This window comes from Grammomys surdaster, unplaced genomic scaffold (assembly GCF_004785775.1).
Source record: "Grammomys surdaster isolate TR1022 unplaced genomic scaffold, NIH_TR_1.0 130, whole genome shotgun sequence".
Classification (NCBI taxonomy): Eukaryota; Metazoa; Chordata; class Mammalia; order Rodentia; family Muridae; genus Grammomys; species Grammomys surdaster.
Genome location: NW_021604588.1, coordinates 12,906,154 through 12,931,210, shown reverse-complemented (window position 1 = coordinate 12,931,210; position 25,057 = coordinate 12,906,154). Strand labels below are relative to the sequence as shown.

At 43.8% G+C, this 25,057-nt stretch overlaps 1 protein-coding gene across 1 annotated transcript in view; it reads right to left on the bottom strand.

Moving 5' to 3' along the window:
* Nucleotides 1-2,124: 2,124 nt before the first annotated feature.
* Nucleotides 2,125-25,057, bottom strand: part of Lmx1a (LIM homeobox transcription factor 1 alpha) — a 140,052-nt gene continuing 117,119 nt past the window's right edge. The window contains exons 5-9 of the mRNA XM_028760595.1: nt 11,750-11,922; nt 9,585-9,662; nt 7,959-8,028; nt 4,821-4,991; nt 2,125-3,030 (exon numbers count right to left, since the gene is read on the bottom strand). Of these exons, the coding sequence (XP_028616428.1) occupies nt 2,870-3,030; nt 4,821-4,991; nt 7,959-8,028; nt 9,585-9,662; nt 11,750-11,922 (653 nt within the window). The 3' untranslated portion in view covers nt 2,125-2,869. The remainder of the gene's footprint in view (nt 3,031-4,820; nt 4,992-7,958; nt 8,029-9,584; nt 9,663-11,749; nt 11,923-25,057) is intronic.

Here is a 25,057-nt window from a genome sequence, read left to right as displayed (position 1 = left end):
ATGTCTGCCTTGGATTAAGTGATACTTTCATTGAGATTTAACAAGTATTCATCTGGTGAGTGCTATAGAAGATCACCTTCAGCTCAGATGGGCCAGCATCTTCTCCATTTTCTTCAAAGATAGCGTGAGACTTCTATAAGCTATTCATCATTGACCAGGTCCTGAGACCAGTCAACCCACTTTTTAGCTTGTTGTCACTGTCAGGCACAATGCTTTGTAGGCCGTACTCATTGCCCCCTTCACTCTGAAGATGGTGACAAGTATCATCATCATCTCTGTCACTCTATGAATGATAAGCTCAGCAGAGTGAAGTACCTTGCTCAAGGGCCAAACAGCACCTAACAAGTTGGAATTTGGATCTGAACATGTCTGCTCAGAGTTGAGGAGAGAACACAGGTCAGAGATAGCTGGTCCCTACAGAAAGCTTGGGAACCATGAGCAAAGACTTGTCAGCACACTAGAGAGACGCATCTTTTAGCTCAAACTCTCTTCCATGTTAGTGAAAACTCTAAATGTAAAACTGCTGAGAACTCTGGGAGACTCTATCACAGAACCACATCTGTTTTTCTCTCCCATTCTGGTAGCCGTTTGTCTCGAGCTCTACATGAGAAATACTGCTTCTTCAGCATGACCCCATGCTGATCCAAAGCTAATGGCACACACCGTGTGCTGTAATCTCTCCCATGATGGACCTGTATGGCAAGGATGAAATGTTTCTAGAACCTCTGGGAGGGGTGGGCTTTAAGACCTTATCCATCTTAGCAAGAAGCTGCAGAACTCCTTCCCTTTAGGCTCAACTGTAGCCAAAGTTTTACCACAAGCACATCCCCATGCCTCTGCAGAAGAAACTCATACCTCCTTAGAAGAAACTCCCATGTCCTTCCCCAATCCTCATTCCCCAGCCCACCATAATCCCCCAAATAAACAAATGGCTCATTTGTAAGAGGCTTTTAATTTCATCTCAGTATGTCATTAGAGAGTAGAATTAAGGATCTCTGTTTTCTTTCATTCACATAATATCTGCTACATTCTCCAACCAATCAGTCACACAGACACCATCCGTGCCACCTACACCTGCCTCATTCTCAGTAGACAGACTGGTTTGGGTTTCCTGATGGTTTGTATAAATTAGAAAGAAGAGCACAAAAATCACACAACACACACTCTACCACTAAGGGACATGCTTCCTCTGGCCTTGCAGAGAATGAAGTGGATATGTGGGCATGTTCATGGCTCTGATGACATCTCCAGGCATGACTTCATGCCTGTCATAGCTCCTCTCAGTGGAGTCCTTCTGTATTTCCCCTACTCATTCTGCTTCCCCGGAAGAATCCTAACACAGAAGATCCTGTCCTAGCACCATAATTGGAGATCAGGGCATGGAATTGTCCCCATATACAATGGAGACCAGGGCATGGAGTTGTCCCTGTGTACAATGGCTGCTGGGTCTTCCTCTGCTCAGGGTCAGCAAAGTAAGTTGAAAGGAAGAGTCCTGGGTACCTGCCTGGTCCCCTCTGCTTCTATGAACTCCATGAGGTTGTTTATGACCAGGCCCTCTAGACTATGGGCCCTCAAGAAAGAGACAAACAGAGATCACAAGTAATTCCGGCTTTTGGGGTGCATACAGTCATTTTTAAATGACTTTTTAAAAACATAAGAACAAAACAAAATAAAATTAAAAAAAACAGATGTGCAAGTCAACACTTGCTCTAGAATTCCATCCACCATGCCTCTTCCACCTTCTCAGATGGAGCGTTGTCTCCACCCTCTCGGAGCTGTGTCTCTGTCATGTGGCCATGTGGGCTGTGCAGAGAGATAGGACTTGGGATGCCAGAGCTTCCTGCTCTGTGGCCCCAGGTATCCTCTATCATCAGGTGCATGATCCGGTTATATTTTACATCATATCAGATTTATTTTAGTTCCAACCTCCATAATGTCCTGGTGTAGAGCCTTAGTGTCCCCAAGGAGGTAAGTGTGGCAACCACCTCATCCACACTCATAGAGAGGGAGGTAGGCGTGGCTATCAACTTCATCCACACTCATCAAGGCTGAATCTGGGGGTAGAGACAACCTTGTTGATGCTGCTCAACAATCCCATGCCAAGAAGCCTAAAATCACGTTCAGGCCCAGTGACTTGACACCAGAGTGAGCAGGAGTTCACTATAGCATGCTGCCTCCCATCTGGAGTTGTTTTTCTAGACCTCAATGATACTCTGATCACAGAACGAACTCAAGCACTCAAAGCTGTGGGGCCAGGTGGAGCAGCCCTCTCTGCCCTGCCGATGAGTCTCTCCAAACTAAAAATAAAGTTTATAAAAGTAAATTATCTCATTTTATAACTTAAGTGCATCAAGCATTTCCTTAAATATAGTTCACACTGAAAATAAAGTTACTTTTGCTGTACAGTTGGTGTCTGTTATAATTAGGAATAAACTTTGATGATAAAGTATGAAAGGTTACACACACACACACACACACACACACACCTATCTGTCTGTCCATTGGTGTGTAGATGAATAGATATACAGCACCTCTTGACAAGCACTTCTCCAGAATGGTGGGAAGCTGTTAGGAGTCCCTAGGTATCTAGTTTGCTTGAGAATGTCTATATTAAAAGACCCTGTCCTTAATGATAAACACATCTTCATATCTAACACTAAGATTCTTATTAGAAACATTAAACTATGTGATCCATAATGTATTCAGTCTTTGGAAATGCTGAGCTACACCATATAATTAAACAACAGCATCCCCAACAAACCTCCCTCCCCAGCCCACCTTTTCTCTGGCCTCCCCATCCTAAAGTCAGCAACCTCTTACACAGTATGGTTGTTCCATATGGGAGCCCAGCCACAAAATTCTAGGAGACTCAAGAGGTGAAATAGGAATTCTGCATGGAATACAGATGGTCAATGGGGTTTCCCACTCTGGACTGCAGGGGTCCAGCCTCGGAAGTTGCCAGGAAGCAGTCACCCAGGTTACTGAGAGATGTATCGTCACTATCCAGGTCATGGAAAAGAGGTTCAGCACCTGAAATGAAGATGGAACATGGCCATGAGGGTCTGGAAGAAGTAACATCCTTGTATGTTAGGAAATTAGCTGAACTCAAGAAGTGTTTGAACACATCCCGGGTATGAGAACCTACTAAGTGTTGAGGTATGGGGTGGGAAAAGCTACACACAAAAGTGTAAAGGTTAGGGTTAGGGTCTGAATGCTAAGGTCTAAAGTCTCATGAGAGCTCTTGTCCAAAGTTGGAAATGCATTAAGCTACATGAGCTACACTATGCACATTGAGGGTGCAGAGTGAACACAGGGTAGGCAAGACTCCTCATCAAAGGCTGGAGGGACATAGACAAGGATCCTGAATATCCCCAGTCTCACAAAGAGCTCCTCAAGGACAGATGGTTTGAAATGAACATGGATTCTTCAAGTGAAGTTCTGATCTTGCTGGTAACATTGGTCATTTCAAGTAGCAGAGATGTACCAAGGTTTCGCTGCCTCCCCAGATTTCTGCCTCACAAGATAGGAAGGTTAGGCACCTGGCCTCAACTGCATCCTGGAGAGAGTATAGTGGCACACTATACCACAGCTGAAGTACCATTGCAATTGAAAACCTGCAACCTGGGAGGCATGGCATGGTGTACCTACACTTTAGTTCAACTAGAAAGGCAAAAGCAAGCACCTCAAACTGACTGTTGAGCTTCAGTTGTTGGTTTTGCTAAAAGTCACAGACATAAGGATTTGCAAAATAACAAAACCACATCGTCCCTGGTCTCCCATGTGATAGAGTGAAAATGGTTCGAATGTGACATGTGTCGTCTTCTAAAGAGGAAAAGGATGGACATCACTGGGAGGCATACGTACAAACTTAGAATGTACATGTTCCTGACGTTGGGCAGTGAGAGTCCGCAAACACCAAGGTAAGTGTTTGCTGAAGCTGGAATAAACCAAAGTAGAGATGACTTTAACATATTTGTGGTGTGTGTGTGTATGTGTGTGATGTATGTGCTTGTATATGTTAATGTGTGATGCTCACATGTCTGAGTGTGTGCATGTAGAGAACAAAAGCTCATTTAAGATATTTTCCTCAGCTTGTCTCCTCCTTACTCTCGAAAGTCACAAGTTTGATAAGATTGGCTGGCCAGCAAGCTCCATGGATGCACCTGCCTCTGCCCCTCAAGAAACGGGGTTACAGATATCTGTAGCCATGTCTGATTTTAACCAGACATGGCAGAGATCTGAACTTTTGTCCTCTTGTATGTGTTAGAAGCATTTTACCAATTGGTCACATTCCTGACCATGGCAACAAAAAATATTAACTAAAGGAAAGAAGTTGGCAGAGTGAACACCTTGTGTCTCTACTACAAAATTTTACAAGAATGCTGAACCAAACTTTATTGTATAATAATCAGGACAACTTATGACACATTGTACCATATACTAAGTCACATATAGTGTAAGTCACACACTGCCTTTCTTAATGTAAACATGCAATGGCTTTGGTACCCTACACTCATTCACTCCATCCCATTAGAGTCTCCAGGACACATCCTTTGAGCATTGCCTTAATTGACAAGGTAGACAAGGAAAGGCTCAACAATGGAGCCTCAAAAATGATGACACATGGAAATGTCACCAAAGAATGTGCTCAGGAATACTCTGTACACATCAGGTAGATGGTGTCTGCAATATTTTGTGGGACACATATTCATATTTGGTAATTCAGCAAGTCTCTGAGAACTGTGTAGATCTGCTTAAGGAAAATGAGAAACCCACAAGAGCAGACTGAGAGGGACCTCTGGGGACTGAGTTCCTCTTACCATAGGGGTGCATGTGATCTCCAGGCATCTGGGGTGGGGTAAGACCCTGCCGGAAGGGGTCAGAGTTGTAGACGCTCTGTTCAATGGCCAGCAACTGCTGTGGGGTTGGCAACGTTGTATAGGGGTTCATGATCCCTTCCATGCCAGCATTCCCACTACCATTTGTCTGAGCTAGGGAACAAAATAAAAGAAGACAGGTCATTTTCAACTGGCATCCCAGAACCCAAAAGACTGCACATCCCCCCACTAGTGATGTCCAGTGTTTATGGTTCTCATAGCACGGCAGCCTACAGCCCCCCAGAGCAAGTGACCCAACAGGACGAGAGTCGGAACCGAGCATGTTATTCTATTTATTTACTTAAGTTGTCCTTTGACAGTTTCATTCATGTATATACTCTGGGAGGGTGGGGCTGAGAGGAACTACCCTGTCTCTTTGTTTGTCTGTCTGTTTGTTTGTTGTTTAATCTTTGACAATCTCATCCATGAATATAGTATATTCTGATAGGGTGGGGCTGAGAGGAACCACTGCATCCTTTCCAACACAGCTTTGGAAGTCATACTCTCACTCACTCCTATCTCATGATGGAGGCGACTCCCAAACAACATAGACAGTACTTTGTAAGACTCATGTAAGACCACCTTAGAGGCATGTGACTGAGCAAGCTGTGTGATTATGGCTACGTAATTTACTTCCCTGGCATTTCGTTTGATCATCTACTCATTAGGAACGGATGGGGTGGTATCAGTGTTTCTCAGCCTCTGCCTACCAAAGCATGGAGAGTGGAGGACAGAGGTGTGGGCTTGAAAGCTGAGCATTAGGACACTATATAGGTTTGATAGCCACTTGAAGGGATGGATCTTTCCTAGAATAACTCATGGCAAGTTCACCAGTCAAGTGGGGCTGATGATACTGGACCAGCTGACATCACAGGGTTGATACAAAGATTCCATGAAAGTGGGCATGCTCTACATTTGCAACTTGCTACACTTGTGTACAGAAATTTATGAAATGAAGAAATCGTTCCTGCCTCCTCATCCTCAATATGAGCATGGCTCGATGAACTCCTAGCAAAGATACTTCCCTCTGCCTCCTGCTTTCTTAAATATACTCTAGCAGCTGGCCTGAGAAGTCTTTAAGCAGAGTCCTAAGTACTATCTGTGTTTTTTCATGATACACTGGTGCAGCTCTCTCCTGAGTTTGTTGGTTTACATGTAGTCAAGTGACATGCCCCTCTGATCTTCATATCTGTAACCCTCTCTGAAGGCTGTAAGGACCCTATATGACAAAGGTAGCAGGCATGATTGCCCTTCTTTGTGGATGCATACATCCTACATCTCAACTACATGGAAAAATGGGTTGGTCTCAGATCAAATAACTTCGTAGTGGTGTAGATCTGAGAACAGAATTCAAGACTCCTATCCTTGATGCTCACTCCTCCCCAGCAACCACTGTATCCATTTTTCTGTGTAGTACTATTTCTCTTGTACAAGTCCTGGTAAAAATAAATGATGAAACTTGTAGATAAATGGGTGGAAATGGAAAAGATTATACTGATTGTGGTAACCTAGGCTCAGAAAGACAAAGATCACATCTTCTCTCTCATATGTGATCCAGACTTTGAATATTTAGATCTGTGTGTGTGACTTGGAGCACCTGTACAAGTCAAGAAACTAGAAAGGTACCATGGGGGAGCAGAGCTGACTTAAGGGAAGAGGACAAGCGAGCAGACAGATGATGGGAAAGGAGAAGGAGGGAATTCTAAGGTGGAAAGGTTTAAGCAGGAATGGAAGTCAGGTACATGGATAGTGAGGGCACACAAAGGGTTAGTCAAAATGTAATATTTATGAGAAAACCAGGTAGAAACCTACTGAGATATCCTGCATGGCTAAGTACTACTGTTCCTCAAAGTCATTATTTGTCTAGTAAACAAGAATCCCATTGCAGATGTGGGCACCTTAAGAGTTGTTGATCAGGGAGGCCCCCAAGCCTCTAAACAGTATAGGCCTTTGGTGTTCCTCTTGGATGTCCTTAAAACTAGATGATTCAATTCTATTGCAGGAGACATCAAGCAAGAAAAAGCTGGAAGCTTCCTCCCTGCTGGGTGGCTTTCATAGTGCTGAGAGGTACTATACAGTCTACTAGGGGAAAAAAATCATCATTAGTCCCACCCAGGTGTGAATCCTATGACTATGATGCCAAACTGTCAAGCAAGATGTGCCCACTGGCAGTAGACTGGCATGATATTACAAGGTAACCAACTGCTCTCAGGTTGGATTTGAGGTTCACTGCATTGGAGAAAATGCATACTTCATACCACAAACCTATTAAAAACCAAACTGACTGAGGTCATAGGCCTTACTGGGAAACTTACTACTGTTCTATAGCTAAATTGATATGGCATCAAACTGCATGCTAAGGATTTGTTTGTGCCCACATGCAAATGATGCTCTCAGACATAATCAAAGAAGCTTCTCTCTGTAGTGAGTGACAGTGATTGAAAGAGACTCATGGCTACTCAAGCTGTTTGGGGATAGGTGACGGTTTTAGTACTGGGCCCTACAAAGAACATTTATACCACCACTTCTAAGGCTCTGTTTTCTCTTTCAGCTTCCTGACCAGCCTGAAATGAACAGATTTCCAACACACACTTCTGCTATGATGCTCTGTCTCACCGTAAACCCTAAAACAACATACCAAGCAGTTAGGAACTGAGACCCTTGGGAATCATGAGCCTAAATAAACATTTATTCCTTTTACATCTATTATCTCTTGAAATTTACCAGAGGGCTAAGTCGGTGTTATCTTTTAGTAAGTGGATTTGCTTTAAATGAGGAGGACTGGGTAAGAAGAGAAACCGGACATGCCTTTACCTCTTCACATGGTACTGACACTGACATGCTCCAAACAATGAGCTTTGCCACCATCAATAGACTGCCCTTGATGTGTAGCTCAAGTGCCCTCAACGCTCTTACAAGTTACCTACAGTCCAGTCTTCACTTAAATTGATCATCTCTCCAACCAGTGTGGATGAATGTCACTGCTCAGGGAATTGTCACTCAAAGAGCTTCATTTGATGGCCTCAGGTAGAAGAAATTTGGACTACAGTGGGGACTGGCTGGAAAGAGCCATCAGCTTACCAGAACTCAGCCTCTGGGTGTTCTGTTGATCCTGTTGCTGTTGCTGCTGCCGCCGGGCCAGCTTCTTCATCTGATGAAGAGAGGACCACAGGATTAGAAGTCAGAGGCCTCCGTTAGGTCCACATTGCGTTGGGAGAGCAGAAAAGTATGACTTTTACCCTTTGGTGGAGAGGACTGTTTCTAAAGTAGAAGAAGTGATCCTCCAGCTTTGACTCTGCCCAGGAAACACACACCAGGCACAACCCCATGACTCAGATGCTTAGTGGCAAGGGCTCTCTCTCCTAGTTTGAAGCAGCGGGAATAAAGCTGGCAGAGACGCAAAATGCAACCTGTTTTCTCAGAAACAGACTTCTTCCCAGCAAAGACCAGATGCTGCTTTCTCTGGAACTGCTTCTTGTGAGGCAGTAAACATGTGGATGTGTGCTTCATGGTCTCAAAGAGTTGTGGAGCATGGACTGTCCAGAAGGTGGAACTTGGGATAAGCCCAGACACTCCTTTACCTTCTTCCCATCTGCTGGCCCTATGTTTAAGGTGTTTCCTGTGAGATCCATGCCTCCAGACCAGAAGCTTGTCCATCAAAGTGACAGTTTCACCCAGTGTGTTTTTATCCAATGTTTCTCAACTTGTGCTCTGGGAAACATTAGCACTGAGTGAGATCTTAATATTTGCTGCACTCGTGCATGCATGTGTGCGTGCTATATTAGAAAAATGAATTCCTTTGCCCAAAAATTCCCCAGGGTTTTCAGTGTGTATCTGCTTTGTGAACACGCATCCCATGAGCTCGCTAACAGTCACTACACCATGAAGTCTTCTACTGATGGAATAGCAACACACCAACAACAGCCCTGATCTGAGGAATTCTGTTACAGAATTGCATCTTAATGAGAAGAGCAATTTATCACCATCTAAGGACTGGGGAGAGAGCTCAGTTTGCAAAGTGCTGCTGAGTAAGCACAGAGACCTGACTTCAATGTTTAAGAACTTAGGCAAAAAGTCAGGGGTATTGGTATGCACTGTAACTCCAGTCCTGAGGAAGGGAGACAAAGAGCATCCCTGGGGCTGCCTGGCACCCGGTATTAGACTAATTAAGGAACTCCAGGTCCCAGTGAGACATTCTGTTCAAAAGAACAAAAACTAAAATGTGACTTACTATCCTGAAGACCTCTGGCCTTCATGTAAATGCACATACTTCCATGCACACATCTCTGTGTACATACCTATACATGAACATACATGAAAGGAAGAAGGATAAATAAAACCAAGATTATGTAAAACCAGCCAGGACGTGTATTTTTGGAGTCAGGAAGAAAATAAGTAACCCAAGACTTGTTTGTTACCTAGGACAATGAGCCTGAAGTTAGAGAGGCCAGACACTGCAAGCTGGGAATGAACACATTCATTCCACCTGCCACGATAAAAACTGTTTCACTAACATAAACGCTTCCCTTCTCCCTTCTGCAAGACTTCTGTGGCTGAAATAATTGCTGATGGTAGATGTTTTTAATCAAGAGAGCTGCTCTGCCTAATAAGTTAGCTTAGAAAGGCTGGCAGCAAGTCCGATGTCCAGCTGCTGTTGTTGGAAGAAACCAGTAAGACAAAGACAGATAAAGATGAGAAGCAGATTACCTTGGCTCGCTGATTCTGGAACCACACCTGAACCACACGGACACTCAGCCCTGTCTCTGCAGCCAGCGTCTCCCTCACCTTGAAGAAATTGAACACATGAGTATAACACACACACACACACACACACAAACACACACACACAAACACAATGACCTTTTAGAGTAGGAGGCAAACCATTTCCTGGGTGGTGCCGGGTGAGGGTATAGGTCACATTCCTAAGTAGAGACTAGTTCATGATTAATGTTCAAATATATCCAAACACAAGGTTATGTTTTCTTTCTGGCAGAGAAGGCATCTATCACAAGGTAGAGAAAGGAAGAGATGCATTTACTTAAATGCACATTCCCAGGAAGAACTTTGAGTTTCTTGTACTCTGAAGCTATGGCTTTATATGGTCTACTGGAGTTAACTTCTCTTTAGCTATAGGTTTTCATATGCTTTAATCGACTAAAGATGAACTACAGTGAAAATCTCTTTGCAGAAACAGATGATTCTCTTGTCCTCCTGTCTTGTCATTGACTTAAATTTTTACCTTTGTCTATTTCCAAGTAGCTTTGTGTGTTTTCTGAATCTTTGTGTTCACTTTCTTTTTTTGAGGAAGTCCTTCCCAGGGGAATATAAAACATGAGGGCTATTTGGACTCGAGCAGAGTCAGGTGAGCAACTCTAATGCTGGTGAATGCTCTGGGGTCATGCAGAGATGAGGGCAGTCTCCCGACTGTCCAGATAACAAAGAGATGTGTTTGGCTATCTAGGTCATCCAGGCATATGGTGAGGGGTTGGTGTAATAGTAAGAGGGACTCCAAGACACTACCCCTCCTTGACAGACTCCAGAGAAGATGGACTGAAAGAACCTGGTTGAGTAGACCAAATGGAGACTGAAGAAAACCCAGCCATCTTGACCATGTGACTGGGCTGAAGCTTAGACGTGAGATGAGTAGGGTAGGTTGTTGAGGCATGTGCATCTACTAAGTCACCATAAGAAGTAGACACAGTGGCTCTTGCACCTGTTGAAACCCTATCCATGGCCCCAGAGCCTCAGATCAGAATCCACTTGATCTACAAAGCCTGGTAGATGCCCAGATGAAATGACTTTCCCCTTCCCCATTAACTCCCGGCAGCCTCTCTGTTAATGTTATTATAACTTTCTCCCTTGTGTGACACTTGTGTATACTCATGTCCTCCTCACTGTAAACACTCCATGTGTAAGCCTATTCGGGGTATCTCACTACCTCCAGCTACCTCCCACAGAGTGTAGGGAGTGGTAAAGACAAGGAAAGGAAAGGAGTCTATGATCCAAGGAGTCCAAGATCAAAGTTGTGACACAATATATTACTGCTCAACAAATCCCAAATTCTTCCTCTACTCTGTGGAGAGGAGATGCATAAACAGGTGGACACAAACTCCATAAATGTCCTCAAAAATGGCAGGTTTCTCACTCACTACTTCTGCTGTCCTCACCATGGTGGTTGGGAATATGCAGACAGCTGGAGCAACTGTTGGGACCCAAGTGATGGATAACAGAACTTCCCTCCCAGTCTTATCTTGCTCTCCTCCAAAATGTGACATAAAAGGAAAATACTATTTCATTGAGTCAGTGAATGATTTTCTATAAATGTTCACAAGACCCCTGTTGAGAACAGTGCCAACAAAATAGAACCCAAATCCCCATCATTCGGTGAGTGGAAAACCTGAGCACATCCCTTCCATTGAAAATATCATGGGAAGGAATAAACTTCTACCCAGAGAATCCCCAAGTCACCACACCAAGGAGAAGAAGCCAAAACCCGACCATAAAAGGCACACATTACAAGCTACTGTATTTTTATAATCTTTGTTAAGGTATCTGGCTTATATCACAACTAGTACTTATTATTGCAATGATTTAGTTACTATTTATTGTTCCTTGTTGCACTTCATGAAATGGGAGGTGTTTGTTAGTCAGGAGTTGGCAAGCACATAGAAAGTTGGGGGAGATTCTATTACTTCCCAAGCCATATCTTAGCTGTCTTTGAGACCTCCTGCTGGGCTCATAACTGTCACAGACTATGAGCAGCATTCCCCATTACTCAGACTCATCCACAGCCCTTTAATATCCCAGGGGAGCCCAGCTGCATGCAGACAAGGGGGCCTTGATCCCTTCTCCTGACTTCACCCCCCTTATACCTTTCTGCAGGGCTTGGAGGATACTTCAAACGAGGCTTTGAATGCTCTCCTCTGCTGAGTGGTCAAGATGGTTCTGGGACGTTTGGGTCGCTTATGGTCCTTGCCGTCCTCTGATGCTCCTTTCCCTGCCCCGTGGGCTGACTTGCAAAGACTCTCTTCATCATCACTTTTGCCTAAAATGAAACAGAGAACAGTATCCTCAGTCCCCAGATGCACCTATGGAGCTGTTTGTTGCTCCTCTGTGACAAGCTCTGGGATGCCACATTCCCAAGGCGGCTTTAGGTGTGAGTGTGATAACCTGTGTAGTTCTCATGTAAAAGCTCCCATAAAGAGGCGAAGAACATACTTCTAAAGCTCAGAAGCAAAACCCAGAAAGTCCACAGTCATATTCACCCTCAGTACTTTATCATAGCATGATGTCCTGGCCGCACATTTCTTAACTGTGTGACCATAAGTAAGCTAATCAACTCTGACTTCATCTTTCATGTAAAGAATCATGGCATAAGACAGCTTGTTTCCATGGAATCATTGTGGAGATGAAATGAGCCTATTGTAAGGCATTCAAAATGCTTTTCAGCACATAACCAATGCCCAATAACTGTTGGTTACTAGTATGGTTTCCTTGATGTCATTTTCAATACTAGACCTAAAGGACTCAGATGTAATTTCCCAGAACTATGTCAAACATTTTAGCTACTACCACAAGGTAGAAAATAACACTGCTTAAAGGGTAATCAAAAACCAGCATCATGTTATCAATAGGTACAGATAACTTAGAATGACCAGGTAACACTAACAATTCATCAAAACATCTATTCTATAAAGTAAGCAGCTCCCTAAGAAAAGTGTGAAGTATTTTAACTCAGCGAACAGTGAATAACATAGGGGTATTTTCTTTTTTCTATTCTTTGAAAATTTTCATACGTGTATACAATGAAATATAATCATATCTACCTCCATTTTCCCCTTCCAACAGCCTCCAGGTAGTCTCACACATGTCGACCTCCCAATTTCATAGTTTTTATGAAACATAGTTCACACATGTGGTGAGCAATAAGTCCATTTAGTGCTCCCCACATGTGCATGGATGTTGGGTCATCAACTAGAGTATGGGCAACCTACCAGTGCCCACACCTACAAAAAAAGAATGCACCCTCACATACTAGCTATCAGCTACCAATAAGTCCTTCCTTAGGGCTGGAGCTTTGTGAGTCCCCTCCAGGTATATGCTAGAACTTTGGCTGGCTCGATCTTGTCCATGTCTTGTGCAGTCAGCCACAAGAGCTATAAATTCATGAATGCCATAGCCATGCCATGTGCAGAAGACATTTCTCAGCACTTTTCCTGTCCTTTGGCTCTTGTGTCCCTCTGTCTCCTCTTCTGTAATGTTCCCTGAACCTTGGCTGTCCAGTAGGAAGGTAGTCCATTAAGATGTCCCATTTAAAGCTGAGCATTCACAGGATATACAATTGACAATGATACCCAAAGTAGAAAGAAGTCTCCCATACAAGTACTTCTCAGAGGCTCAGAGGCTGTTTCTAGGGTCAAAGAGATGCCACAGTAAGTTACTTCTTTTCACTTTGTGCCTTTGGAGCCTCTGGGAATTGTGGTTCCAGGCTATACTAAGGAGACCCTCTATTATCTCTGGGTCTTGGAAAGCTTCCCACCCTCCATGCAGTGAAACTCTTACCTCATGGGCTTGCCCTGTGGCAGTTGCTGTCCCTCTGGCTACTTATAAGAAGCCCACAAGACAGACCCAGCGGCTGCAGGCCACACATGCTATTTCTTTATTCCTACCTCTCCTGTAGAGGAGACACATTTGTACATGGTCGTTTAGTTAGAATGTGAGCTGAGTTCCCTGCCAGAGCCAAACATTTCCTTTATGTGAAAGGGTAAAATTTTTTTCTCTTTCTATGGACAATCAAAACATAACTTGAATGTGAAGAGGCACTCAATTGTGAATCCACTGAACTAAGAGGAGGCTGAGGTAGGCAGGCACTCCCACCCCTTGTTAGCCTTTGCTAGTCATATCATGTTCCCAGTCCCCCAGCTGGTTTCCTGCACTACATTCTGATGACAGTAACATCCACCCTGTGGGTGTCCCAGAAGCACTGATGCTATGTACAAAGAAGCTCACATGACCCCAACACACAAGTAATGCTTAACATATGCTGTAGAAAGGTTATATTCTCCTTATGTCTCGCTCTCTACCAAAGGTACAAATAAAAGACCCTGGGAGATTAAGAAGCATTAGCACCAGAGTCCTCATGAGGAGGAGGATGCCCCTAGATCCTTCAGCTCTGAAGCTGCTCTTTCCCAGGAGTGATGTCACAGTTGATCTTAGTCATAGCTGTGCAAGGCAATCCTGGGAGGTTTGCAGAATAGCAAGGAGAAAATAAACGTTGAAAACGAAAGCCTCAGTAAAATATGATGGTTCCCCCAAGAGGCTAAAGATAGAAAAAGAAAGTCGTATCTGTATATATTCACTCTCAAACAGCCTTAATGGGGGTCAGAGACTCCATCAACCCCTAATGGGGAGTAAAGAGGAAATTCTGATATGACTAATCCTTCAGTGACACTTCTAAGGAAATGAGAATGACTGACATGCTAGCCCAAGTGACATACAGCTCACCTGAATGCAGGCAGCAAGGAAGGGGCAGAGTCAGACACTGTAAACAATCACCAAGGCTACCTCAGTACAGAGTGTGTTTTAAAATGAAATCGGGAGATCTTCAGTAGCCTGTCATCTGCCAGTATTGTCAATAAAATGGTGTTTGTAAGTGTCTTTCAAAAAGTAAGTCTGATCCTTTGACAGTCATTTCCCACATCTTTTGATGCAAATGGATATTGAAACTTTGGATCATATAACTAATGAAGATGTCAAATCTAAAATAGTAATAATAATGTCCCATATGTGCTAGCTGTCTCCAGGAAAGCAGTGTGGCATGTTGTCTACATGGTCCCATTCTCCCTCCACAGGATTCTGAAGACTTTATGAAATTTCTGAGAGCAATTCCTTTAGTCTTTGCCAACTCTCTGGTCTCAGTTCATACTCCATTCTCTAACCCCAGCACTGCACCACAGCATAAGGGCAGCCATAAGCCACAAACATGGGCTGTGTCCCATAGACCTGCATTTGCACAAAAGACTTCAGTCCAAATACAGTCTGCGTACTTCAGTTTAGGGACCTTTGCCCTAGCTCTCACCCAACTTCCTGCCTCTTCATCTAAACATATGTATCCTGTGTCCATGCCCCATTCTTCTAGACCCTGACTCTGGGACAAGGGGAGTTATTTAACTGGTATATTATGAAATGGATAGCTAGCAGGATCTGGTATGTTCTCTGCTGTTGTCAATAGCATGCATACAATTTATCTGGGATGTTGCTCCCTGGGCAGTCACCAGTGTGGACCTCCAGTTGTCCTGGTGAGTGTAGGTGAGTCAAATCTTGAAGATACAGAATGGCAAGTAATTTGGAATCTCAGGAGCCACCCATCCCTGTCCTTCAACCGCTTCCAGTTATGGTGTGTGAATACAAGCAGCCTGGGATGTCCTGTGACTTTCTTGGGGTACTCTAAGCTGCTCTGTGACATTCACCAAGGGCACTCTCTTTTCTCTCTGCAGGGCAGACTTGCCAGACTCCACAAACTTCTCCGTGAGAATATATAGTGTGAAATATTTCTCCCAGAACTAGCTGGAGTACCAGGAAGCAGAAGATTGTAGAAAACCTTCAAACAGTGAAGAGAGCAGGCTCCCTCCGTTGCCAGAGCCTCCCACACCCAGATGCAGGCTGTAGCTATCCCTCATAATTTAAGGTGACACCCCTCAGCAGAGATGAAAGGAACACCACTCTTAGCTCTCCAACAACAAATGTTAGCATCCCTGGAGGCCATTTAGACACAAGCACAGAATAAATCTGACTCCTAGTGGGGAAGCCCAGAGCTTAAATGTCTCTGTACAGGCTACAGAATGAAATGAGCTGGCTTAGCACCAAGTTTGAACATGTTTCTCCAGACCTTTCTCTCTCCCTCTCTCTCTCTCCTCCTCTTTTTCTTCTTCTCCCTCCTCCTCTTCCTCCTCTTCTTCTTCCTCCTCTTCTTTTCTTCTTTTCTTTACTTCTTTTCTTCTTTGCTTCTTCTTAAATCTGAACTGTTTTAGGACAGCTGTTTCCCCACTGTCTTTCTGCCCACTCATTTATGATATAAGTAATGGCAGATGAAAGAGCCAGTCAGACTTTATGGCCAGGAGACTAAGCAGCACTACCTGTGGGGCCTTGCAGATTCATTTCAGGTTGTTGGAAAAATCCCAACAGCCCATAAACAGGGTATTAGATAACAGACCTTGGTCCACGAGGTGAGAGTGAGGGAGGAGGACAAAATCTTTCCATGCTAGAAGAGGGGGAGACAAGAACAGCCCCCAGTGTTTCCCCAGTGATGATCATCGTAAATGGCTGCCAGGCTGGGGAGTAGAGGAAGGCTCTGAGATTCGCTGTAGGTAGAAGGAGCAGGGGAAGAGATCAGGGAGAGGCTTATGATGACAGAATATCTAGGAAGCTGTTTCAGCCACCGCCTTGCACTGTAGGGGACTGGAATTTCATACTTCCTGAGAAGAGCAGTGGTTATCTTCAGACAGGCAGAGTCCCTGCAGCTACTGTTCACAAACGGCCTGATGCACAGTTCTTCAAGGAGAGCTCAACTCACACCAAGAAAAAGGTCTAACAAAAGATCTTACGGGAATTGAGTAATGACGGCTCAGTCAGCAAACTGCCCACCTTATAAGTATCAGGACCCGAGTTCAAGCCCTCAGAATCCATGTTTAAGGTATTGTGACTCATACTAGTAAGCCCAGTGCTGAGGAGGCAGAGACAGGTGGATTCCTGAAGCTCATTGGCCAGCCAGCCTGCTTTGTGAGCTCAAGGCCAGTGAGAGATCCTGCCTAGATAACAAGATGGATGGCAGCTGAGAATGATATTCAAGGTTGTTCTCTGTCCCCAACATGCACCAGTACCTACAATACACCACACACACCAACACACACACACATACACACACACACACAAACACATACACACACAAGCACAGACACATACACGAGAAAAGGACAGAAAGCAGGAAAGAGACAGAGGGTGAGGCTATAAAAGGTCACCTTGACTAAGAACTTACTCATTAAACAATGACATCTCAGACATCAGTTAACCACCCTTGTGTGTGATACAGGGTCAAACTGAAGCATGAAGGTGAGGAAGATTCAGCTTGTGCTGAGAGGTAAAAAAAAAGACTCAGCACCCAGAAGGATTCAGGGAGGAAAGGGTTTGGTGAAGGCTGTGCAGGTGCAGAGAGTGGGTAAGACAAAGAGTCAGCAGAGCTTTTCAGGTGGAAGTGGAGGAAGGACATCCAGTGAGCAGTCTAGTAAGTCAGGAAGCCAGACATTAACCAGGAACAGAGGTTCCTCACACAGACTCTCCTAGGGCACCGCTCCTGCTCCAGCCCTGCCTTGTGCACTCAGGGGCTGGACAGGAAGAGCAAGAAGGATCCCTTGACCTTAAAGGATGGGACAGTGAGTTGTGAACGTTAATAGGTAGGTGGTAGGAACATAAAAGAGAAAGTGCTTCAAGTCCTCAGAACTGAAAAGAAAACCCATATTTAGGAAAGGGGGATACATACTCGAATGGATGGAAAAACCCTGCAGTGAATGGGGGAGGGGCTTGGAAAGCAGCAAGGAAGAGGTGGGTGTTCCCAAATTGCTCAGCGTACCCCACTAGAAGGAAGATTGGAGAATCAGAGCAGTGGTGGGTAGGACCCCTCAGCCTCAGACAGGGGCTGCATATTTCACCCCAGGGAGGGGGATATATGATGGAGAAGCTGTCTGGGGTTTGCTGGTGGAGAAATGCTTTGATCAGCATTGATTGCAGGTAGGGGTTCCATGGCCACAGCAAATGGGCAGACGTTAGGGTGCGGGACGCTGAGGATCAGGGACAGCACAGCCATTAGCTTCTGAATTGCTGTGCTTGTGCGTGGCCTGGCAGCTTCAGGCCACAGGCTGATTTTGTAATAAGAACATGTCCACCATTTAAGCACCAGTTCCATGAGAGCTTCCTGCCCCGAGCACATAGTTCATCATCGCTCAAAATAGCATGAAACTCTCTTCCCAGCTGCTATAGAACAGCCTCCGAGGGGTTCAGGAACCTGCCACCGTACACACAGGGCTCTGGTGGCAGGCCATGCCCAAACACACTTGGAAGGAGGGATGAAATGAGTTTTTTTTTTTAAAACCTGCAAATCAAGCACAAGAAATGACAGCCACCTATATGCACTCAGAGCTGTGTGCAGAAAGTCTTTAGGCTTTGTGTCCACAGACCCATAGCTTAGTTCTTTAGTTCAGAAACACACAGTGGTGCAAAGGGAGACTCCCAAAGGAGATGAAAGCTCCACCCCCCCCCCACTTTCCTACTCTTATCTGCCCCCTGTGCCCCGCTGCCCTATGCATATACACATCTGCCTGTCAGGCCTTTCTGGGCTACTGTGAGGACCCAAGGAAACCTCCTGCTTGGAAAACGTGAGGTACTGGACAACTGCTGGCTGCGTGGCTGTTATTACTGAGTGAGTAAAGAAAAGATCTGAACTCGAGGGTTCCCTTGGAGAGAAGCTGTCTACCCATGTTAATCCTGGAAGCCATTCTTTTCAGTCCCAAAGGGACAGAGCTCACTTAAATCCCTATCACACTCTGTTCCTCATACAGTTCCACCCTCTCCACACAACCTTTCAGCCAAGCTCAAGGACGCTCTCCAATCAGCTTCTAGAGTCTCAGAATCTCAGGAGCAGAGCAGACAAAAAAGCCAAGCTAGGCTCCTGAGTGAGGCTGTAGGTAGAGTGTTCCAAGAAAGACACCTTTGTTCAGAGATAGCCACTGCAGACGGAGGATCTGTGAAAGGATAAGGAGAAAGGCCACGGGGGTCAGAGTCAGGCGGGTCACAGCCAGGGCATCCTGCTCAGGCTTCCAGGAAGGTCCCAAAGGGGAGCTGTGTCTGTGATCCTCAGTTCTGGCTGCTGGCCACAGCTGGATGCTTCCCCTGCCTTCCTCAGAAGGCTGGTACTCAAGAAGGGAGACCTTGTGATTGGGAGGTATTAAGAGACACAGGAAAGTATTGGCCCTGAATGGTAAAAGTGCTCTTGAATTGCACATTCGAATAGTTCCTAGGCTAACACCTATCATGCTTCTTACACATACACACACACACACACGCACACACACGCACACACACGCACACACACGCACACACACGCATGCACACGCATGCACATTCCACACATGCACATCTTTCCCTCACTGAATTTCTTTGTCTTTCTTCTCATCTGATGCCAAAGCACAGCCACATGCAACCCATGGACCACGTGCAATCCAAACCGCTAAGCAGCAGTATAAATGTTAATTGTGCCGGTGTCTTTGTCACACACCAGAAACATAGTGTCAGAAGTTTCCTATGCCTCAACAGCAAAGCGCTCCAATCAAACAGGGATGTGTATGCTAAACAGAGCCTGTAACTCGTTCTGCTTTCATATGGCCAGCCTCCAAGGGGGGAGGCTGCGAAGCTCATAACAAGTTAATTCGGTTGTTTGGGGCTCAGAGCTCAGCCTAGATAAAAGCTCATTAGTCCAGCTGCCCAGTGGTCATCAGGCACAGGGTGTGATACGCATGACATCCTATTAGCTTATATTAATAGGATGAGTGCGCTTGCTCTGACTTAGAAAGTGGCGTCAGTGGACTGAATGCCATCTCTCTTTGGAGCAGTCCAATTTTATTGCATTAATTAGTGGTCTTCAGGAGGATTAACTGTCCAAGTAAGATTAAATTGTTTGCGGGCAAGGCTTGAAAACAAAGGGTTAATTATCCCTTCAAGTTAATAAACAAAAGAAAGAAAAGAAAAACAGTGAAAAAACTACACTCTTCTAGGTGGCTAGGGAGTTTACAGGAGTTGGCTAATAGGCTAAAATTTAGAGGCTCAGGAGTATCCAACCTTCTGACACAGCCACACTGAATTGTCATCTGCGATAGAAAAATCACAAAGAAAATCTCTCTGTCTCTGTGCCTGTGTGTGTTTCTCTGTAACTCTGTGTCTGTCTGTCTGTCTGTCTGTCTCTCTCTCTCTCTCTCTCTCTCTCTCTCTCTCTCTCTCTCTCTCTCTCTCTCTCACACACACACACACACACACACACACACAAATTCACCATGCTCGTAATGAAAGTAAGCCTCATATTTTGGATTGGGCCATATTCATAGTTATCCTGGGGCATAGAGACCCACTGGGAAGCATGTTAGACATACGGAAAAGAGACCCATTTAGTTAAACTCACTGTGGAGTTTAACACAGAATATGCTGTGTGATCACAGGTGATCAGCCCACTTGAGCCCTTGGCCAATACACCATAGCTCTGAATAGATTCTCTTCTGCTTTAGAGAGGTGAACAGAGGCCAATAATCTATACCTTCAGACTCCTGGCCATTCCATAAACCACTGAGTGGCCATCTTCAAAGGGCAGGGATTTATGAGCTACCTCCATCACTGATGCTCAGTGAAGATGACACTTACGCCACATAAACTTCAACCTCCATCTTTCCTTCACATGGTTATTTACGCCAACGATGCTCTTTCATTGTATCAATACACACCTGGTTATGTTGCCACGAAAAGGATAGGAGAAAGTCATGGAAAATTAGAGAATTATTGTAGTAGGGATACAGAGAAGAAGGAAGGACACAAAGAAAAGCAGGTAGAAATAAACAGAGAAGGATCACAACCCTTGAGGACAGGTCTGATGATGTGATTTCTGGTCTAGCTGGTGTCAACCAGATCACACATTCTTCAGGGTTAACTTACAGGAAGGAGGGAAGTCCTTACTCCTGGCTAGCTGGCTACCCTTAGAAACTGAGGGCTTTCAATAGACAATGTTCTTTATGGATGAAAAGGCAAGATTGGGTGAAAATAGTACAGACATATTTTGAAGGAGATTAAGTTTTTCCTACATTAAAAATATGCTGAGTATAACTGTATGCAACAAACTAGATTGCTATCCCTTGGAGAGGATGTGTGATTGCACCCTTGAGTGTATACTAAGATGGTCTTGGTTTTAGGGCACTATTGTTAGAAACACTTTACATCATTAATTAGCTTTAAATTTCTACTGTTATTTTCAACTCATTTCTCCTCAGTCTTATTATTATTTATATAGCAGAGTTTGCTATTGAAAGCTGGACTAGAGAAAAAGGGACTGTTTCTATAAACCCCCCCCCAGATCTCCACAATAACTGTAGAACAGTGCTCATTAAAGTTGAATATGCTTCAGAAGCACCTAGAGGGCTGGACAAAACAGAGAGCTGGGCTAGTCCTCATGGCTTTGATTCAGTGAATCTGGGACTAGCCAGTGGTTTTCTAGGTCTAACTGAACTTGGATGCCACCATACTAGGTCAAGAACCACACTTGGAAAATCACTGACCTAGAATTCAGCTTTGTAAACTATAGGTCACAAATGTAGGGGTCATGAGAAGCTTGACAACAATAAAGGGTTTCTGAGTGGACAACAGCCCAATAATTAACTAAAGATCAAACTTATAATAAATGAATCTGGGGCATCTCTGAAAGTGAACCTCCATATTGTTCCCTGTGACCTCATGGCAGCTTTGGTTCTGACCACACAACGTGAATACTTTGCACTGCACCTGTTCATGAATCCAGCCTAGAACAAATACATCTGCCCACACTCAAGACTGTCACACTCTGTGAACTTCAGTGTCTTTCCTGTACACAGAAGGTTTTCTGCTCTTCTCAAAGCAGTGGCTTGATTGTGAAAAACAAAGACTTTAGTATTTCCCTACCATACTTCCTCAGCATGGATCAAATTAGTAAATCTTTGGATTGTGTTGTTAGAATGTTTGCCTTTAAAACACACTGTTTGGCTGCTGACTTGAGTTTCATAAAAACAAATCATTAATTGAATTTTGACTTGGGATTAAAACAAAATTTCTAACAATTTCTGATATGGCCCTTAAAACATCCTGACATTTTTGTCTTATGTATTTATGCAAAACAGCATTCTCAACACAACACTGACAAGTATAAAATCAAAATACATATCAGCTCTGAAAAACACTGAGGCATCTATGTCCTGAAGTATCAAATACTCAGCCATACTGTAATTCCTTACATAAATATTAATAGGTATATACATCTCATTACTATGCAAATATGCTTTTGTCTTTAATAAACAGTAGGATTATATCTATGCCAAAGGTAGTTTAAAATAAACTTCTTAGTGATTTATTAGTAGTAAATTAAGGTCTATTTTGTAAGTTTATATACCTAGAGGTTGTGCAAAATTTCTCAGGGGGAGAAAAAGACACAGGGGGAAACAAAAAGATTAAGAAGTTCTGCTGTAGAATGTTCTCTCGTTCCATTCTCCCACTGCACTGCTGTGTGCACACAAAGAGGTCTCGCTAGAGTTTCTAAAGAGGCACGGCCAGTAATAAAACCTCTCACTCTTAGGCAGCTAAGACCTGTCTCCATTTTAACTATTTCAGCCAAATCCTCAATGATCTTTGTCAGTTTTAATAACCGGGCAAAATGCAACAATGTTTTAAAATCCTGTTTTTCCTTTAAATCATAATGGTAGTACTAGGCTAGGGGACAGAGTGAGGGTAACATAAGACTTGAAATATGAGGCTGCCATGTACAGGACTGGCCTTGGCATCCGTCACCTTGAGAGACAATACCACACTCGGGGTGAATCATCCTCGTCTTTGTCAGTGGGGTGACCACTAGACATAAGAGCTGTGGATGTTCCCAAGCAAGTAGGAAACAGGTAGACTCTGAAAGGCCTCCGCATCCCAGACATTTCTCTTTGACCCTCAAGCTCCAGTGACTCTCTCCCACCTCTCTTCATTATCACCTCTTCTAGGATGAGGCACAGTGCTGATCAGCCCTTCTGTTGGCAGGGCCCAGATGACTCCAGAGTGTGCATCCCTCACACTGCATGGATGTCACCAAATGTCTGTTTCCTTTAGTGTCTTAGATCATGTCTCTAAATGAGTCTTCCCTCGGGGTCATCTGTTTCATCCCTTCTGATACTGGTGAGAGCCGGCAAATGAGAAATAACTTGGCATTGTGGGTACAGCTGAGCTTCGGGGAAATGTGGGAAGCTCTGAGTGTAGCAGCAGCTGTGGTCTAGCTCTGCTTTCAGATTCTAGGTTAATATTACTTCCCTGCCCTGTACTTGAGAAGTGCATAGATAGCACTTCTCTTTAGCCGAGCTTATTTTTTCCACAGAATGAGACTCTTAATTTTATATAAAATTATCTTAGTGAATAAATAAATATTTTCACTGTACAAAGGTGCCTCATGTTAAACCATCATTCATGTATTCATCTAAAATACTTATTTTGCAGACTGATTAATATATACTCATAAACAATACAGACTCCCTGCCTCTAAGAACGTCCTGGGTAGTGAGGAAGATGAAAGAGTAAACATTTCCAAAATCGAACATGAGGAGTTTTATTAAAATGTAAGATTCTAGAGAATACAGTAGAGGGGAGGCCAATGTGGTCATGGCAACCAGGGCAACATTCTGCAAGATATCCTATAGAAAACTTAAGATAGGTTTGCTAGAACTAGACACAAAATAAAGGAGAGAGAGCAAGAGTCTGTTACCACACACGAGTGATGGGCAATGCAGGGATGGTCAGGAAGGATGATGTTTCCATGTTCTAGAACGCAGACCCAACAGAACAATCCCTAAGACCAGGTAAGGAGCCTTGGGGTCAGAGAGCTGAGTTTAATGCTGTTTCTTTGGGAAGCATCTTACTACTTAATTTCTCCAAAGTGTAGCTTCTTTCATATGATATACAAAAAAATTCAAACCACTAATAGCATTCTCAACCACAACAACATATTCACAAAGTGATATCATGCATATATATCATATACAAGAGGGTCTTAATAAAAAGATAACAAGTCAGGCATTGGGGTACATTCTGCAATCCCAGCACTCACCACGCTGAAGCAGGAGGCTTGTGAGTTTCAGGATAGTCTGAAGTAAAACCCTGTCATAAAAATGAATGTGTGCCTACCCGAGAGAGAGAGAGAGAGAGAGAGAGAGAGAGAGAGAGAGAGAGAGAGAGAGAGAGAGAGAGATTTTAATTTTAAAATAGAAAGGAAATGGAAAAACACTTGAGTTACAAGTAGCAAGACAGTCATACAAGAAAATATTCAAAATACCATTCAAATGGATGGTTTGGCCCATACCTACACCAAACACTGACCACAATTAATGTTACAGTCATCATTGCTGGTTCGGAAAGTACAGTTGTGAATAGAACAGATGTACCCCATTGTTCAAGTAGAACCTACCCACCTTTGGGGAAGGCATAGCCAATAAATAAATGATGAACTGAATCGTTTTAGAATCCAAGTCAAATTTGAATAGTGATGAAAGATATTGAAAACAGAAGACTGTGACAGAGACACAGTGGTGACTGATAGTATTTTAGAGAGTGGCCAGAATGCTCAGGAGTTAAGATCCTGCGGTAAAATGGCACTAAAAGGTGACAAAAGAGAGCAAGTCAAGCAGTGAGCTCATGCAGTATGTCCCTGGCTCAAAGTGGACAGCCACCATAGCCAAGTCTCTATGCACAAAGAGGATAAAGGTAAAAAGGAAAGAGAAAGCAGGCAGTAGATTGTTCATGTTGACACAGGCCATGCCAGCAGGGTTGGATTGAATCTAAGTAGGATGAGAAGCTGTAACTAGAAACTGTGCAGTAGCTGTTCTTAGTTATCAACTTGACTATATATGGAATTAAATAACACCCAAGAGGCTGAGTACACCTGTGAGGGATCTTTTTAAAGACACACTTTTAATGCGGATCTTTTGAGGTAAAAAGATACACCTTTAATCTGGGCACAGCTTCTGTTGGTGACCTATGGAAAAGACATGGAAGCAGTTTCATTCCTTCACTGGAATTAGAGCCCACTTCTTTGAGACTCTGGCATATACTGAAAATCAGCTGAGACATCAAGGCTCATGAAGTGGACAACTACTGGATTCTTGGACCTTCTGTTGGTAGACAGCCATTGTTGGAATGGTTGGATCACAGCCTGTAAGTCACCCAAATAAGTCGTATGTGTGTGTGTGTGTGTGTGTATGTGTGTGTGATATTTATATATCTATGATAGCGATAGATGATAGATTAGATAGATAAGTAGATAGATGATAGATAGATAGATAGATAGATAGATAGATAGATAGATAGATAGATAG